General features: G+C 45.1%; 1 protein-coding gene across 1 annotated transcript; it reads left to right on the plus strand.

The window, feature by feature from the left end:
• The first annotated feature begins 11 nt into the window (after positions 1 to 11).
• On the plus strand, positions 12 to 14,645 carry pip4p1a (phosphatidylinositol-4,5-bisphosphate 4-phosphatase 1a). Its single transcript, XM_030363635.1, has 7 exons — positions 12 to 257; positions 1,953 to 2,146; positions 4,657 to 4,763; positions 7,162 to 7,267; positions 7,983 to 8,035; positions 9,710 to 9,800; positions 11,963 to 14,645. Exons 1-7 carry the CDS (start codon positions 140 to 142, stop codon positions 12,104 to 12,106), a joined length of 813 nt encoding a protein of 270 aa, XP_030219495.1. The 5' UTR covers positions 12 to 139; the 3' UTR covers positions 12,107 to 14,645.
• The last annotated feature ends 4,752 nt before the right edge of the window (positions 14,646 to 19,397 follow it).

Consider the following 19,397-nt stretch of genomic DNA (forward strand, 5'->3'; position numbering starts at 1 on the left):
TACACCGCCTCCACGTATCATTACCGCAGCGGCAGATGTAGTGGTGGGGTGATCATGTGACGCGTGCATTTCCGACACAACAATACAACACCGTATCGTTACAATCCACGGCCCCACTCCCCACGCCTTTGCTCTCGGTATGGCGGACGGCGAGAGGTCTCCGCTACTGTCAGACCTAGGAGATGGCGCGCTCGGCAGCGGGAACGGCGGGGTGTCTCCCGGAGCGGCACCCTACGGTGCGCCCAACAAACCACAAAGTGAGTATCCATCGGGCGCTCCTCCCGCCGCCACCCGAGCCTATCCTCCTCCACTGACTTGGCATCCTAGTTAGCATTAGCTAGCTTAGCCGATGTGACAGCGACAAAGAACCGGCCTGGTTGCATCTATGTTGCGCGTATCAAGCAACCCGAAAATCTGAAATTGTGTCTTTAGAACACAGGATACAACTGAGAGTATATGTGGTGCAGGATTTACAACATATACATCCAGCTGTGTGCTTGCATCATCTAAGCCAAGTCGGTTCTTGATGTTAGAAATGGTAACCTAGCGAGCTGCTATGCTAAGTCTACATTAGCTCTGCGTGGCAGCATGATACCTGTTTGACTATTTAGTGATGCAGGTCATCTGTTGTATCGTCACAATTCTAACAATAGGCGGTTCGCAGTAATGTGGCCGCCATGTGTTTTAATTGTAAAAGGTATGTTGATAGGCCGGATGAGATGCTTGACATATTGCTGTAGGACTTGTAGGAAAGACTGATGCCAATCTCATTTGATTGTCATTTTGATAAAACACTGAACGTCCTTAACTGCCAGATGACTGTTTGGATAATTGCTTGGTCATAAGAGTATAGATACGTTTGCATACACGATTCGTAAGCTTTCCTGCGTTCAGTTTTTAGCTTTAGCTTGTCAGAAAGGCCCGTGGATCAGCAAGGGTCAACTGTTGTGTAACAGCATTAAAATAGGTGTGTCCCACTTGACTACAGGTGTCCTTTCCGTTCCCTTCTGACTTCTTACACACTTATTCGTTCCAACAACAGGCCCTGTCTGCATTCCACAAGCAATGTATTTACAAAGCTCCTTCCTCATACACAGGACCAAATCACATTTCCTTGTTAATCCCAATTTAAGTCATTTGTCGTGAGAGTTAACTCTAGCCAACGAGCAGCAGTCCCTCGTGAGTTGGATCCCTGATTATTCCTTCGTACTAGGTGAATGCTGCTCTCTGTGTGCTCGAGTCCACTCTCTTCCCACTGTCGCAAAGTCATCGGACTGCACTGGAAACAGTTCAAATGGCTGCCTTTTGGTGTCACATTGGTCAATGGTCTGTACCTCCTACCTGATGCAATAATATAAATGCAGGTCTGTAAATCCAGTTCCAGAAAGCCTCAGGGGAATCTTCTTACTCAAACACTGACTTTCAGCGGTTTTGAGTTGTCAACTTGTTGTAATTCCCCCTTACACTCTCCCCATCGTCTCTCTGCAACACGTGCAAGCTATCAACAGGGTCTTTCTTATCATATTTGTCTGTCTGCTCCATCTGAAGGTTAAAGCTGAGCTGCCAATGAACAAGGTAGTAAAAAACGGATAATCATTGAGCATTTCCTTATTTGATGACCGATAGCGGTTTGGTTTTAAGCAAGCAACATGAATATGATGATGATAACCAGTTTATTCTAACCAGGATATAAAGGGCAATGAAGCGAAGAGTGTTATACATCAGACACAGAGTAAAGTGCAGAGATTAGCCCACATTGCATGTTCTTAACTTGTAAGAAGGGCTTTTAAACCTTTTAAGATGGCAGCAAAAACACATGTAATCTTGGGTTCTATTACTAATCTTCAAGCTAACCTTGAAGCCCCATCCCTCAAATCGCTCTGCTACATCTCATCTCTGTGTCTCTCTCTCTGTCTCTCTCTGTCGCTCTTTGTGGACCCCCCCCCCCCCAGGCTTCCCGTCGTTCCCCAGTCCATCCCAGCCCTCCGTGCTCCTAGGGGAGGACCCCCCACCCTACTCTCCGCTCACCTCGCCGGAGAGCGGCAGCGCCCCCGTCATCAGCTGCCGCGTGTGCCAGAGCCTGATCTCGGTGGAGGGCAAGATCCACCAGCATGTGGTGAAGTGCGGCGTGTGCAACGAGGCCACGGTAGGGTTATTATCTGGGGAGCTCTTCACTGTTGTAGGAGGCCTTAGCCAGAGGCACGTAGCCAGGGCCAGGAACCCGAATCTCAAAGGGGCGGAGTAATGCCTTGTTTTCCTGTTTGAGTTTCACAGATATTCTATTGATTTAAACTTACTCAGCCAAGTGATAAAGCTTTCAGAAGGATTTGAATATGTGGACTTCTCCAGCCTACAAAGTGTCCTCAAACCTTTATACACACTTTTTTTTTAATTTAATTTTACATTTTACTTGTGCTGGCTGAGTTTGTCTTCGCTGTATAGACAATTATGCACATACAGACCCCGCCTCCAGCCACATGATTGGTCGAAACTAGTTTTAATGTGTCCAATATATGAAGGGGTAGAAAGTGAAGGGATTTGACATTGTCTATCAATCTTTAGACTATTCATCTAAAATCCGATTGGTGAAACTAACAGGAGGGGGACCAGTAAGAGTACTACTACTACGTATTGATTCACAAATCTGTGCACAGTACTTGCAGTGATCTTTGCCGAGGTGCTGCAGTAACACTTCCATGCCATGTGTACACAAGGGGGCAGTACTAGCACTTCCCATTCCAATTATACAAGAGAAGCAAAAACACAATCCACGTGAAAAATAGGTTGCAAAATGATTCAAATGTCCTGATGCAATGTGGTTGTTACTTCTACGACCACTGCTATCACTAACACTGGGTCCAACTCTATTTATAGTTGTTATAAACAACCTTTCCCATGCAATATGGACTTAAAAAGCCGAGCACCACATATCCGTTTCCTTATCAGACCACAGCCAGGCTTATATAGGCCTATCGCCTCGCTCTCTTTTCCCCATTGTTTGTTCTTGGTTTCTCTGGTGGTGGTGGTTTGGGGAAGTTGGTAATCAGAGTGATTGTTCAATTTATTGTACTCGGCTCGATTAGTAGTTATGTATTTAGGGCTACTCTGACATGATTGCCATGGGAAAGTGTCTAGCGATTGGACTAGGCAGCTGTAACAGGAGCAGCTAGTGTAATGGGAGGACCCCTGGCAATCTTTGAGGTGGATTGATATTCAGAGACTCTCATCACGTCTCTACATAATGGCTTTAAATCACTAGTTTCACTCCCTCTTACCGTACTCCCCTGACAGGCAAAGTCGTCCTGAAATAAGACTTTCCAGAGATCTAAAGCAGCTTGATTTCCATATGATGGTAGCAAAGAAGAAAAAACACAGTTATTAGATTAAGTGATTAGACAACGGTAGATTAGTAATGAGTGAAGAATCAATCGAGGCTGCAGTCAGTTGATCGGGTGATGTATTAAAAGAGTAAAGTCTTAAATGCTTTGCAAAAGCTGTTAGTTTACGGTTCTATCCCAGCTGTCTATACGTTTTTATCGATAAGAAATGTGCCTTTGCATGTACTGCAGTAGAGGTTTCAAGTGGCCCCAGAAAAGTCAATTTGATTGAAGCATTTTCACACAATCATGTTGTTTGTTACAATAATGGCTCTTAGAAAGTGTGAACAAATGTATTGCATGTGTAAATTAATAAATACTGGGTTTCATACCATAACTAATTGCTACATCGTATGTCTTAGTCGACAAAACACTTTGTCAAACCCTGGTTTCAGCTGATAGTATATGCACGCACGCATGCACGGCCACCTCACACACAGGGTTATTCGGCTATCTTTCTGCCCACAATGTAATCTCCAACAGGCACACAGCAGTGGCTGTTTAATCTGTTGGAAAAATTGCAATAACATGATTCACTAATTCTTGTTAACCCTGGGTTTCTTTTGGAATTGCATGGCTATATGACACTCTTATTTATTTATTTTTTTGCGCCCCATCTCCCAATTTAATTACCGTAGGCGGCCTCACGAGTACCCTGGGCAGTCTGTTTGGAGGGTGTAGAGTTCCATTGTTGTCCAGCAGCACATTAAGGCCCAATCCCATTTCTACCCCTTCCCCTTACCCCTCCCCCTTGTTTTGAAGGGGGAAGGGTAAGGGGTAAGGGGTTACCCCTGTTTTCAAGGGGTTACCCCTTCAAAACAAGGGGAGGGGGAAGGGGTAAAGGGTAGAAATGGGTTTGGGCCTAAAGCTTAGTGACAGAGGCGCCCTTTTGGGTTGGTTATCAGGATGAGTCATTTATTTTGCTCCCTCTATATGTACAGTATTCAGGGTTCTGGATATGTGCCATAACTTGCCGCCGTCAGGCAAAAGCTTGTTTCATGCAAAAGTACCAACAACTGCCTATCCCTGTGTCATGTTCGGACACCAGGAGTCGATGGTGATGGCTTGAGCCTCGATCAAAGCAATCAGATTGTGGTGAAATCGCAAGAGAGTTCACTGTTGCACTTATTGGTTGATGGTGATTATCGGTTGGACATGTTATTATTTTTCACTCCCTTTTATACCTCTCTTTTCTCTCTCCTTCTACGTTCTCTCTTTCTCTTTCTCCTCCTCCTCCTCCTCCTCCTCCTCCTCCTCCTCCTCCTCTCTCCATTCATAGCCTATCAAGAACGCCCCGGCTGGGAAGAAGTATGTGCGCTGCCCCTGCAACTGTCTCCTCATCTGCAAAGTCACCTCGCAGCGGATCGCCTGTCCCCGGCCGTACTGGTTTGTGTTTGTGCGTCTGTTTGCGTGTGTGATAGGGAGAGCGCCGGATTGATTTGTGTGTTTGTTTTTTTTTTAACATGACCGTTTGTTACGGTAAGTGTGGCCATCAGCTGTTTGTAGTGAAGAGGAAGACGATGAAGCACGCCTGAGTGTTCCAGAGTGTCCTCAGCAGACATACTGGGACCCTGTCCTGGATCGTGTTGATATGACGCTAAGTCAGCAGCAGGGGGCGCTGTGCACAAGATGGTCTGATAAAATTCAAAGGACCATATGTCTGTGAGGCTGTTCAAACATAATAATAGCTGTATTTTTTGGCCCCGTTACGCGTGCAAAACTATCAGACGCTGATCACAAGGAAGGCTTTTTTGGAGCTGGGGGTGGTTGTTTTGTAATCGCTATCAACGGGAACGAAGCGTCTCGCTTGGTGCTTTTGTGTCAGCGAGAACCTCCATTTTTCTTTTCCTGGGCTTTAACAGTAAATGTTCTGCAGTGCGCTCTGTGTCCTACAGCCTGCGAAGGATCTTGTGTGATCAGATTGTCGCACCTGAGAGCTCCCATGTTCCCATGGCTCACAGCAACGCGGGCCGGATAGCAACGTTAATAAGACGTTAATCAATGAAAGTGGCTGACGTTGGCTCGAAAGACCGAGAAAGGGTTGAGCACTGATTGGGAACTGCAAAGTGCAGGATGTCCTTTCATGGAGACTAGTCTACTGACCTTGGAGACTGAGTGGCACCAGACGACAGAGTATGCATCAGCGTGTGCCTTTTCCAGCCTTATAATCCTCTCCATGCGGTCAGTATGTGTGACCTGTCGGTTGGAGGTTTTTTCTGGGGCCAGAACAATGCAAGGCGCGTGACTGCTCCCTCGTCATGAAGGTCAGGAGAGAAAGAAGACAGGCATGATGCTCAGCAGCTTTTGCAAGAGGGGAATCGTAGGATGTAGTTTGGCATTGAGGAGCGATTACAAAGTCTTTGTATAAAGATTCTTAAAGGCATAAACGTCCCTGCAGAAAAGTAATCCTTTTATTCAAATTGCTAATGCGCAATTAAGGAAAACAAATGCAGAGGGGAGGTTTAAAGATAGCTCATGTGTTGCCTGCGATAGCTCGCTGCAGCGCATAGGAGAGGGAAAGGGAGAGGGATCCAAATAGTAGGGAGTGAGGCAAAAAGATATGCTTTTGTTCCTGTCCTAGTTCAATGGTAATGAGTCTGATGACACATAGCTGCACAGTGCACAGACAATTGACTCGGCTCGGTGCTGTGTTCGGTTACGATAAGTATCCGACTCAGTTGAAATCTCTCAAACAGCAAATAGACCATGAATTTCGTCAACCCCCAAAGCCATGCTGGCAATTTATGTGGTGTAGAGAGATCGGGATACATATGCATTCTATGTAAAAAGGTGCAGTAGTGCTTAATCCTGCGATGCTTGTTTATACTTGTGTACTACATTAAGCACGCTGTTGGCAACTTGGCGAACAACAGGATTCTGCCACTGGCTCATCGTCATTTATTTAAATTGTCAGGTACAATCAACCAAGAGGTGCACTTTCATATTACAAAACGTTTCTGGCCAAACCTTTGAAAGGCCAAAACATAATCAATAGCCTTGAAGATCATTGCATGATGGCACGCTTCTGCTTTGAAGAACATGTGCTTGTCGCCCATTGGAAGGCAGAAAGAGCAATGAGTATATTTACTTCTAATGATCTTTCAATTTGCTCACAGTATGACTAAATTAAGTGGTGGTGTTGTTGTGACGGCTGCACTACAGCGTGATTGGTTCAGCCAAAACATAATCAATAGCCTTGAAGATCATTGCATGATGGCACGCTTCTTCTTTGAAGAACATGTGCTTGTCGCCCATTGGAAGGCAGAAAGAGCAATGAGTATATTTACTTCTAATGGTCTTTCAATTTGCTCACAGTATGACTAAATTAAGTGGTGGTGTTGTTGTGACGGCTGCACTACAGCGTGATTGGGTGAGGCGTATTTATCTGAAAAAATCCAAACGGGGCATGGTAGCACCATATTAACATCAGTACCGACTTCAACTATTACTAATTGGCCCCATGGGCATCGTAGGGCCATTGCAACACTGTAAAGCCACGTTGCTGTGATTGAAGTGTGGTTTCAGAGCGACCAAAGCGATATAGTTCTTTTAGATTCGTGAGCTAAACAAAAGTCCCGCCTGAGGCTGCAGGAGGCAGTGGCTCCACTGATCTGTCACACGCTTCGCGGGCAGGACGTCGGCGCCGTCCAGGGGTTCACACCAAACCAGCGTAGTCGATCCCTTATCTCCAAAACAAAGTTGCAGTGCCTGCCAGGCATTTTCTAACGCGTGTGTGTGTGTGTGTCTGTGTGTGTGTGTGTGTGTGTGTCCGTCCCCCCCCCAGTAAAAGGATAATCAACCTAGGCCCGGTGCACCCGGGGCCGGCCAGTCCGGACCCTCAGCCCGCGGGGGCCCGAGTCTCCTGTGGACACTGCAGCAACACCTTCCTGGTAGGCCTCTTCCCTCCACAACACTCGAAAAACACACACCTGACCAGTTAAGGTAACCCTGTCACAATAGTTTGAGCCATGATAAGCCGTTTTAATGCAAGGCCTGGCCCATGCCCCCCCCCTTGTTTTAAGGAACATGCCCTTTCAGCAATCAAACGTTTTTTGAAGTAACTCTAAATTTGATGGTTTGGTTTCAAGCCACACTTTGTAAGTCGCTTTGGGTGACGGCGTCTGCTCAATGACAAAGCGATGCATTGTGGATTGGCTCCTTGCAGATCTTGCCTTGCATTATAAAACTTATTCTACTGAGCCAACGCTTTTGTTCACACGAATTTGGAATTTCATCACCGCAGCCATAACATCACTCTCTTTGTCTGGAACAATAAAATCAATCCCTCCCCACAGCTCAATCAATCAATATTTGTGTCTCTAAATCAATTGTCTTTGGGGAAAGGGTGGGAAAATTACATTTTGAGAAAAAAAATAAGTGATGGCTGCAGCGATTTAAGTTGCACACTGCAAGTCTTGGAAAAAATATCCTAATATTCTCCATTTTCTATATGTGTTGGATCTCTACAAGTGACGTGACAAGCTTAAAACGTTGGCCTTAAATAGCAGTGACTAAATCTTTCTCCTAGAAATGTTAAATATATTCTTAGAGCAAACTCCACGACTCTTGTTCAGCGAGTCTAAAGTTGTCCTCCTTCTCCCTCAGTGGACAGAGTTCACTGACAGGACGTTGGCCCGCTGCCCACATTGCAGGAAAGTGTAAGTAGCAATGAGCCATTCATCCATTACAGCCTCACACACACCCCACCCATTGACCCCCAGAGCTTCCCGATGGATTCATGCAATCATTGCGCGGGTCAAGGATCTGACACCCGGTGTGCAATGTGCATGAGCTCCGCTAAAGAGCTGCAGAAGGTGCACACGCTCACACCTTCCTGTAGGGGAGCTGTTGTACCACTCTTCAGCATGGCGAATCCTCCTTCAAGAGTCAAACGCTTTGAAGTCCTGGCTTCTGCGCTGTCTGAGTATAGACCCCGCCCGGGCTTCACACGCGAACAAACAGAAATCTCTAGACAGCTCCGAGCTGCTTTTCTTACTGGGCTCGCTGTAAGGAGGGGCGGCGGGGGGGGGGGGGGGGGGGGGGGGGTTCGCAGCCTTCTCGCTGACGTTGCAGAGGTGCAACGGAAATCAATCAACATTCGCTTTTCTCCACATCAAGCGTAGCTGTAATAAAAGTTTGCAGATGAAGAGAGCGCGCTATAACCGATTCGCCGAAACTTTGGCTCCATCCGTCCACCGCTATGTTTTTTGTTTTTTTGGCGTCTCGCCGCTGTTTCGCCAGCCGGTCGGTGTGCGTGTTCAACACCGTGCTGTCTGGGAGCAGGTGGTTCCTGGCTCCAGTCTCTCCCCAGCCACTCATTGATGGAGAATTAAAGGCAGACGAGTCACTGGGACGTACTTCCATGTTAACATGGGTGCCTTGAGACTCGGGGGCTGGATGAATTTGTGTGGAGCATATTCAAACTTTTCTCGAAGAGTAAAAGAAGTCGATGCAGGCTGTGTGTTTTTTTTTTGTGTGGATCTTTAGGACATAATAATAGACTTTTATAGTTATTTTATATATTTTTGCACTGCCCCTTCGCTGACATCTAGAGTCTATCTTGCAGGACGGTGAAGGATTGAGCAGAGGTCTCGGTACGCTATAAATCCAAACGTGTCACCTGTTCAGGAGATTAAACAGCCCCCCTCCCATCAACCACAGCCCTTCCAGTGACCTTTATGAGTGTTTACACACATTTCATAAATGTCACCGGGTTAACAATCCCTGTGGGGAAAAATGTCTGTTTGGTGGGTTAGAGCCTTGGGTTGTTTATCTCCACGAGCCGAGAACCCTATTCCCCGTCCACGCCATGGTAATAGGCGATTGGCATAAAGGTTAAATGTCGAAAGTAATTCCTTGGTTAACATGAATACCATTACCTTAGTTCACATGAAACGATTAGTAAAAAAGAACCCGTTAGCAAAAGATTACTAGAACGTAAGTAAACAGAGTTAATTGTGAGTTCATGTTTACTGCTGCGTTAACCCATGGTCAAATGACGTGCCCTTATAGGAAAAGTGTTAACCGTATCAAGGTGCTTTGTGGAGCGATCTCGCTACACCTAAGCGCCTTTTACACCAGTAAAATCGTCCTTTGGAATCTGACTTTATTGTTCTTGTGACCTAATGTCATTTCCAATCATTTGAAGCGTTTGAATACAATTGTATAATTGATTAATGTATTAGATTTAGGTATGACCCAACAAAAAGATAGTTTGTAGTGAAAGGGACCATTGAAAGGGTGATGTTGTATGCCCAGTATAGCTATTGTGCATCCGTCCAGCTAATCCATTCTCTCTCCCCCCCCCCCCCCCCCCCCCTCCACACACACAGCTCCTCTATTGGTCAGAGGTACCCCCGGAGGCGGAGCTTGTGGTGTTTTCTTTTATGCTTGCTGTTCTCCATTGCGAGCGCTGGGCTGATGGTGAGTTGATGCCCTCCTCTTCTTCTTTACCCGCCTTCAGGGTGAAGGGAGAAATATTGAATGACGTGTAACTAATAGTTGGTGCGTTTTTATACCGCATTGCCATTCAGTCTGTCCCTACAGCCAAATCGTGGATTTCAGATAGCTGTGGGCTGTACAGATGGCCAGTCTGACAAAAAGGATGCACGCAGATAATTGCAGTCACTGCAAAATTACAACCCAAAAGGAGAAATAATAAGTCTATGAATTAACTCCTAAAAGCATTTGACACCTCGATTCCAAGCATGCTCCCCAGATGTTTACCTTATCCGCACGCTTTTCGGAAGGATGGCAATCTATACCAAGGGGTCGAGTCGTGTTTCTCCCCAAACAAACTTTTAGGAAAATTGCTGCCAAACGCCGGCAAAATAATTTGCGGCACTGTCGGAGGTCCCCAGCGACTGTTGTCGGGGAGAATGTTATGCCCTTGAGTGCCGAGTGACTAATCGCAGGCTTCACACTACATTTACTGGAGCAGCGAAGACAAACTAACCTCCAGGGTGTTTGGAGAACGTTTATTTCGCAGCATATTTTCACCGCTATTTATTCATTTCTTGGATCATGGTTGTCTCCCACAGCAACTCGGCTGTGTTTTTTTTCCTGTGGTTAATTCTCCTTTGATAAACAGCATCTGCAAGTAGCTCCCTCCTGGCACAGGTAAAGAGTTTACAACGGTACAACGGTGTTTCCACTAGGGAGCGAGAGAGAGAGAGACACGCACACAAACACACACCTACACGTGCGTTTGTTTGTTTTCGAATAGACACAAACATATCACTACGTTCGTCTGCAGAACTGATTTTTATATATTTTTTTTCTTTTGGGGAACTTTTTGGGTGTATTTTCAGAATGTAGCTATCAGTAGGTTTTTTATTCATTTTGGATGAACACGAAACATGTCTCTATTCTCGTCTCCAGAATAGATTTTTGCATGTCTTTTTTTGGGGAACTTTTTGGGCGTATTCTGAGAATGTAGTCATCAGTAGGTTTTCAATTTGTTCTCGATTAAACCAAACAACTCTTTATACCCGTCTGCAGAACAGATATCTTCAGATCTTTTTTTTGTGACTTTTTGTATGTATTCTGAGACTGTATTCATCAGAAGGTTTCTAACTCCACACACCATGTACGCCATAGCAAAACACAGTCTCCACTGCAGTCTATGCTTGCTAACACAGGAACATCTCAATGTGAAGACGTTTCGACCTCAAACTCAATGAGTTTCTCCAATGCATTGATTTTTAGAAGCACTTTGTGGAGTTCAGTATACTCCACAAAGTGCTTTATACAGTATTAAAAAAAGTTGAGATGAACAGAAGAATTTGATTCTTCTTCTTCTTTATATTATACCTGTTCAACTAAAAACAATGCTAAATCACAAACACTTTAGCATCAACAGCTACATCAGTTTAGATTGGATCCCTCCCGAACCGTTCCATGTCCCTCCTTGTCTTTTGAGCTGTCCATCCACCAGCTGGAGCAGGTTTACTAATAGCTATGACTTGCTCTACCCGCCAGTACACCTTGTTCATTGATCATCCCCTGATGAAGGCCTACAATGGCCCAAACATGTTGGCAACTTTTTAAGAATTCTATTAGGATTAAGCCTATTTATTAAAAGCTTTTTACCTTCAAGAAGAGTGCCTTGGTCAGCCTATCTTTTTAGAAACTATGTTTTCGTATACCAGAGAGCACCTTAGCACTAACTGATTCACTTAATCAGAACCACGCCGTAGGGCCTACAATTTTTTTTGGTTTGGTTCCGGTTTCCGACCGACCCTGTCAATTTATGTGCGACCCAAATTATTTTATGAGCTTTAAAAAAATAAATAATAATAATAATAATATTTGATGCTAACTATAATTTTTTGTACAGCACCTTTTTATTCTGTATCTGATGAGCGAATTTTCTCGTTTTTAAATGAAAACAACCTATCATTCGCTGCCGCTAGAAAAAATAAAATAAATTCCCTACTTACCCATGACCTCAACTGACAACAAACAGGAACCAAACCTTTTTTTTTTTTTTTTTAGGCCTAGCCCTCCAACCTGTCTACCTTACCTGTCCATCCGTCTACCTTACCTGCCCATCCGTCTGTCTGTGTCCACCCCCCCCTCTCTAGGCGGGCACGTGGGTGAAGGCGCAGACCTACCCGGGTATCTACGCGTCCTGGGTGGCGGTGCTGCTGCTGGCCCTGCTCACGCTGGGCCGGGCCTTCTACTGGGCCTGCATGAGGGTCAGCCAGCCCCTCCAGAACTACACATAGGGCCGCCTCTCCCCCCCCCACGCCCACCAGCCCAGCCCCGCTCCCCCCTTCCTGTCCCGCCTCCGTAGCCCCGCCCCCAAGGAGGAGGAGGAGGAGGAGCCAGCCGGGGGCGACAGAACCGGAAGGAGGACAGACAGCTTTAAAGAAAGAAAACGAAAAAAAAAAAAAACCTATAAAGTCATATTTATTTAAATCCCGAATCGTAGATGATCTCACCCTTCCTCCTAATCATTTTTTTTTTTTCAGTTTGTGATTATTATTTTTTCATGCATTTCTGGAAAGACAAAAAGGCGAGGGAAAGGTGAGCGTCTGAGGGGGACCCCGGCTGCTATGAGTGGGAGTTTACCTACGGTGAGTCTAGACCTGCGTTCAGAATACTGTGCCAGTTGTAGGCTTTTATTTATTTAAACATTTTAAACTCCTTCGGCTGGCTCTCCTCTCTGAGTCCTTCAGTCCAGGTATAGTCCGGCGTCGAATCGAACAGCCCGTGAGCTCTGTTATACAGTCTTAAGAAACGACATGGCCGACAATTATTACTTTGAATTCTCCATCACCGTTTCAATGTTTGGACATTTTTTCACCGGGCTATTTGTCGGATTGCTTTGCGTGGGACGTAATAACCGAACTCTGAACATCGAAATGACTCAAGCGAATTTGTGCCAGTAATAAAAAAAGAACCCTGAAAGGATTAAAAAAAAAAAAAAAAAAAAAAGCTTGGGATAGGTGTTTACTTCTCAGTTTCAAACAAACATCTGAGGAGAACGTTGCAGGGTGAGGGAGGGCGGGGAGGAGAAAGGCCTATGCTAGAAGAAATGGCAAGGTTTCCAGCTATGCTGTGATGTTTTCCAGTCGGATTAGGCCCTGGGGACCCACTTTGTTCTAAAGAAGCTTTAAAGCCTAAACAAGGGGAACACGGTTGTGAGAAGGATGTGAAGGAACGGTGTCATGCATTCGCATAGAGGAAACGCATAAACACGGGAAAACGAGGCAAACCACGAATGCACACGAGTACGTCTTGGCACTCACCTGTACGTTTGTTATTTGGGGGACATGGGGGGGAAACGTAGCATTCCCAGCCGTTAAGGGCATCCAAAAGGTTAGGTGGGTCTGCTGGTTGTGTCTGTCCCTGCAAATCCAAATTAGGAGAACAAGTCGCATGATGCGCGGTTGGAGATGTAACATCGCCGACATGCCCAGAGAAAGGGTTGGGGACTCACAGTGGTGCCTCCGCCGTGAAATTACGTTGAAGCTTCCTGGTTGAATAGTCCTTTCGATGCGGATTACAGAGTCCCCAAATGCTAAATTTACCGGGACGGCACCATTTCTAGTCAAACATATTTTGTTGCACTGTCTGAGCAAATGAATGCCAAGTGATGCCACATGCTGGGGGGGTTCTTCAGCGATTGTCATGACTTGTTGCTAAGTTGAGCCCTCCCGTTGCAATAACCTGTTTTGACCAGAGGTGGTGCTGTTCTGTTGGTATTTGGTGCTGTGTTGGCTTGCATTTTAGGTTGCATTCATTTGGACATTTCCGTCCAAATATGATATATTGAATTGCCGGCCTGTCAAAACATCCCGTAACAATGTGCTCACCTGATCCAACACTGTTAGCAGCTTGTCTGTCTTTCAGAATGTGCTAGGTTTAATTTTTTTTTTTTTTTTCCAAGGTGTTTATTTTTGTCTTAATTGTAAATATATTTGTCGTCGATGTGAAGTACGTGACTAAGCTAATTGAGTTGCACTACTGTGCTTTTAACACTATTCCTGTGACTGTTGGAAGAAAAGTTCTTATTTATTGTTTTAAAAGAGGGTTATTTTTGCAACGCTTCTCTTGTTACATATTTAATAATTTGATGACCTACTAACCTATTAAGCCTCTGGACAACACTATTCTATGTCCAAATCTGAGAGACACACACAAACACACACACAGGCACACACACGGTCTAGTCCTAGTTACATGCAACACAGTGCTGAATAATGGCCCACTAACACATTATAATATACTGGCATCCAGCACCTTACAGTGAAAACACTGCATCTACTGAGACAAGTGGGTTGAATGAAGGTAACGGAGGGAGCCGGACAATACAGGCCTTGTTATTCATGAAAATCACGCCCAGGCGAGACAATTTCAACAAATTCTCAAGGCCTTAAATCATAATCGAATAAAGAAAAAGAAATCAGCAAATTTGTTTTCCCTGATGGCTTTAATTTAACAGATGTACCTGTTCAATCAGCCATGAGCCTTTATTCTTTTCCTGAGATGTCTTGGGCAAGAAAGATAATACATTCAATTGGGAGAGCCACTCAAAGGAGTGCGATTTTTCAGGGAAATCTAAGCATTTAGTTTCTCCTGAATATTCCGCAACTGACTAGCTGAGGGGGGGGAAAAAAAGTAATTGTTGTAATATTTCCTTCATCTCAGCATCGTGTTCTAATTTTGTGACTAAATATTCATGTTCACAAATTACCCAGAACCTGGCTGATACTCCTCAAGATATTGTTTACACACAAATAAAGACATATTGTATGACAAGGTTGTCCTGGTGTTTTTGGATTGTATTATTCAACACAAAAGAAATGAAAGACGCAAGGGAGATCGCCGTTTTGGTCAGTCCTTGGTAGTGTTGGATGTCTAGAAGTGGACTGCTTTCCTTATTCTACTGCTTTCCTTTCTTCTTTCTATTAAGAGCACGGCCTTTCTCGTTCCAGGCTGTATTACGATCTTTTGAAAGGCATAAATGCAATAAAACTTGTAGCTGACATAATAATAACCAACATCATAAGATGTAATTTAACACACTGTTGAACCCATGGTTTACAGAGCCAATTTCCCCCAGTACATTCAATTATATTCCTCGACTCGTATACTGTGTGATGACTGATTAAAACCAGATTACTATTATTTAATACAGGTCTATGCCGTCACTTTTATTACAACCAGTTTTATGTTGGCGCTTTTGGCCAATATTTTCTTTCCAGTGTCTTTTGTCCTCAAAAGTAGGTCAAATGTGGTTATGCTCAAGATGGTGTGTTCTGTGTTCCCACACACCTTTTTTCAGTACTTACTTTGAACCTTGTGTTATAGTGAATGGTTGGTTTTCAATTCAGTTGGCCTTCCTTTCAGTTGCAACCGAGTTGTGCAACATGGCTTCAATATAATGCCTTGAATCCTGTTTTTTTTCAATTCTTTTTTTATGGGCATGCAATATGAATACTAACTAACAAACCACGTGTTCTTTTCATTATTAGCTTAATGGGTCAAATTGATGTGGGATTTGATTTAGTTCATAGTTACCAATTAAAATGTATTCTATGCGATGTTCATCACAGAAAGAAAGGGAACAACGTAGCCACTTAGCTGGCTATCTGTTAGTCATACAAAAGTGAAAATTAATTTAGAAAAATCTCAAAATTTCCTTCATTACTTCATGAATTAGTTCCATTGGTTTTTTTAAACCCTATTATTTAAGAATATTTATTCATCTCAGGCTAATAGGCCTGTTGAAAAATTCAGTTCAGGAGTTAGAGCATTGTTTCTGAATGGTTTGCAGGTTCGATATCCCTTTTTTGTTTACGCCTCAACTGTGTTACTTTTCGCTATTTGCTCCATAAAAAAAAGAACTGACCTAGAGAGATCCTCAATAATAAAACCGGGCCATCCACGAGTCAATCCATCCATGGCATTTGTATTTAAAAGTCCCCCCTCCCACCGTGGACAACAGTAACTGTCATCTGAAAATGATATAGCACTAACTGTAGCTCCAACTCAAACCACTAGAGGCTGCTAATGGGAAAAGGTTAGGGCATCTTTAAGTTTCGCAGTGTCCTTGAGTAAGACACCCGACCTAACCCCTTACTTCACGACTGTGTGTGTGTGTGTGTGTGTGTGTGTGTGTGTGTGTGTGTCTGTGTGTCTGCGTGTAGGGGATGGCTGGAGGGGGGGATGTGAGTGAAAGTCATAAAGTGCACTTTGAGTGCCCATAGCAGCTAGAGAGGAGGGCCATACACCAAACACCATCTCCTTCACCATTAACCTGCTCTGGGTGTTTCCGTGGGGAGGGGGGGGGCAATTTTACTGTTTCACCGTTGAATCAAGCTTTGTTCTCGCCATCTCGCAATTCCTGCTGTCCCCCTCTGGCCTCTTCAGTTACATGCGGATATATTTTCTTCTGCCTGGACACGATGAGATCTCGGGATTGGAGACATGGAGAAACCTTTCAGAAACCACATCTCCCCAGGGAGGCTGCAGAACCAGGGAGGCCGGGACTGGGGGGCGGTGCTGGAGAGGGGAAAGGGGGAAAGATAAAACAGGGGAGGATGACCAACATGTCCAATAACCTTCTGGGGCTGAGCGCTGAGCACGTTAGCATGATGCTAGTTCACCTGCTAGCAAGCTAGCGTGTGAAGCTGGTACTGTGCTGGGTGCTTTCTACAGCACTTTCATCTTTTGAAAGGTTCCCCACACAGGCACACATTCTCTCTCTGCCTGTTTGTGTCGCTGTCCGTGTCGGTCTGTCTCTTTCTCTGTCTGTCTTCCTTTCCCTCCCTCTCACTCACTCCGTCTCAAGTTTACGAGTGATACCAGGACATCAGTACGCCTCATTATCTTATTTCAACATTTTACGAAATCTGAGACCAGACAACCCAGTCAAACAAAAATAGTTGAAAGAAATATATGGAATACCCAATTATTTTATTTTATTATGCTTTCGATGGCAGTGCACATCATTCTCCTTACTAATAATATACCATCAAAACATTATAATTCAGTAGTTTTCAATTGTAAGTGACATCAGAACACAGTCTATTATAGATGATGCATCACATAATGCTCACATTATGAGCACCCACATTATGTGACTCTGAGTTATCATTGACAGAGGTATGGAATGTAACCAATGGGAGTATCGGCTCATAGTTGCGGCATAAACACGGCACGTCTCCAAGAAAGTTCGCCTCAGTTTTAGAGCGTGTGCGTGACGCTGACTAGACCACTCAAACTCAACGCTTAACACCTGAGGGAGCACTCGCCTAAATATAGTTTAGCCACTGTAAGAGATGCTGTTTCTCGGGTAATAGTTTCTGTTTCTTGGGTTTCTTGGTAAAGAGTAACGAAACTCTGAAATTAATCGCCAGGGAAAAACCTCATTCTCGGGAAACAATCATTATTTTCTAACCCACAAGTGATACCGTTAAGCCAAGCGTCTGAATCGCGCGGATGTCCCAGCGGTCTTCTTTTGTTGTTCGCTCATCTCTCTGAGTGTCATCTCCTCACTATATATGTTCATTCACATTTGTGATATTCTTTTCTTTTCCTCTCTTCTTCTGTTCTCCACTAGCTGTGTTGCAACAATTAAGTAACACACTAAGTGTCCTCTTTTCTCTCCTGCTTCGTGCTGTGTGGTTCGGTCCCCACATGACCTTGCAGAAACCCGTTCACACTTACGCAGTGTATTCCTACCATGTGTCCCAACATAACCTTTGCATAAACACACACACACACCCACACGGTATTTAAACCATTTGTTCTGATGGCATGAATAGACACACACCCGCACAACCACAAACAAATTGTCCACGGTGCCCATGTTGCTGTGCTGCTGTGAGCATTGCAGCAGGGGTTTTGGGAAGGCCGAATCTGGCTAAAGCCCTGATCCTTTCTCCCAGCTAACAGGATTTGACCTGTAAGACGTACAGCATGACCCTCATCTGGTGCAATACCATCATCCTGTTTAACATACACTCTCACTATTGTCCCCGCAAAGCAAGCGCGCCCAGGCGCACACACAACACACACACACACACACACACACACACACACACACACACACACACACACACACACACACACACACACACACACAGACAGAGACACACACACACACACACATACACATACGCAAACCCTCATACAGACACCCACACACACAGACTTACACACAGAAAGACACAGTCACAGAGACATGCGCACAGACGCACAAACCAACCTTATGCCTGCAGGCACAGATACACACATACAAACAAACAGACACACACAAACACAAAGGCACACATACAGAAGCACCCAGATACACAAACAGACACACACACACACAAACACACACTCACACAAACACACACACACACACACACACACACACACACACACACACATACACAGACAAACACACACATTATGCCTGCAGGCACAGACAAACACACATACAAACACCCACACTAACACACACACACAAACCCACACAAACACACACACACACACACACACAATCGACCGCATACAACCACACACACACACACACACACACACACAACCACACCCACCCCCCCCCCCCCCACACACACACACACACACACACAAGGAAATAAGTAATTTGGAAGCAAAGGATAGAAAGAGCGAGAGAGAGACGACTGTGACTAAGAAGAAGGATACATGGGAGGGAGGGAGGGAGGGAGGGAGGGGGGGAGGGGTCCAAGCTGATACAGGGAGCTAAGTACCAGATTAAGCCCCGTGGCCGTCAGCTGTAATCAGCTGTAAAACAAACAGACCTTTCAGTGGGGATCTAATCCAGCTTCACGCAAGCCACACACACACACACACACACACACACGCGCACACACACACACGCACACACACACACACGCACACAGTCAAGGACATGCACAGACACACATTCACCCACGTACAAACACACACGCACGCGCACACATGTCTGTGCACATACACACGCACATATACACACACAAACACATACACGCACATATTTATGGACACACACACACACACACACACACACACACACACACACACACACACACACACACACACACACACACACACACACAAAGGCAGCCTGGAAGACCATAATACCCCAAAGAGGATGATGTGAAACTCGATGGAAGGCAAACTCCCGCCTGACAGAGAGTTTGTGTGCGACTGGCGGAACAGCCACCAATTGGCTCGGTGAAGTACATGAGATGTCCTCGTGGTGCAGCTGGAGCCTGGCAGGGGCTTTGCTTTGTGTTCTTGGAGCTGCTGATGCTGCTGCTGCTGTTGTTGCTGGGGTTGTTGTTGCTGTTGCTCTTTCCCAGATGCCGTTGATGATGGACGGTGCTAATATCCTGTAGAGCCGATGGCCAAGACCGTCCCGTGCCCCTGCCAAGCGCATCCATCAGGGAAGGGGAAAGTCTTTCCCTTCTATCATTGCTCTGCGCTTGTATTGCAGTAAACAGTTCAGTGACTTACAACTGTCTTCCCAGTGAGAAGAAGCAAACTCCTCACCCCGGC

Source organism: Gadus morhua, chromosome 8, assembly GCF_902167405.1.
Source record: "Gadus morhua chromosome 8, gadMor3.0, whole genome shotgun sequence".
Taxonomy (NCBI): Eukaryota; Metazoa; Chordata; class Actinopteri; order Gadiformes; family Gadidae; genus Gadus; species Gadus morhua.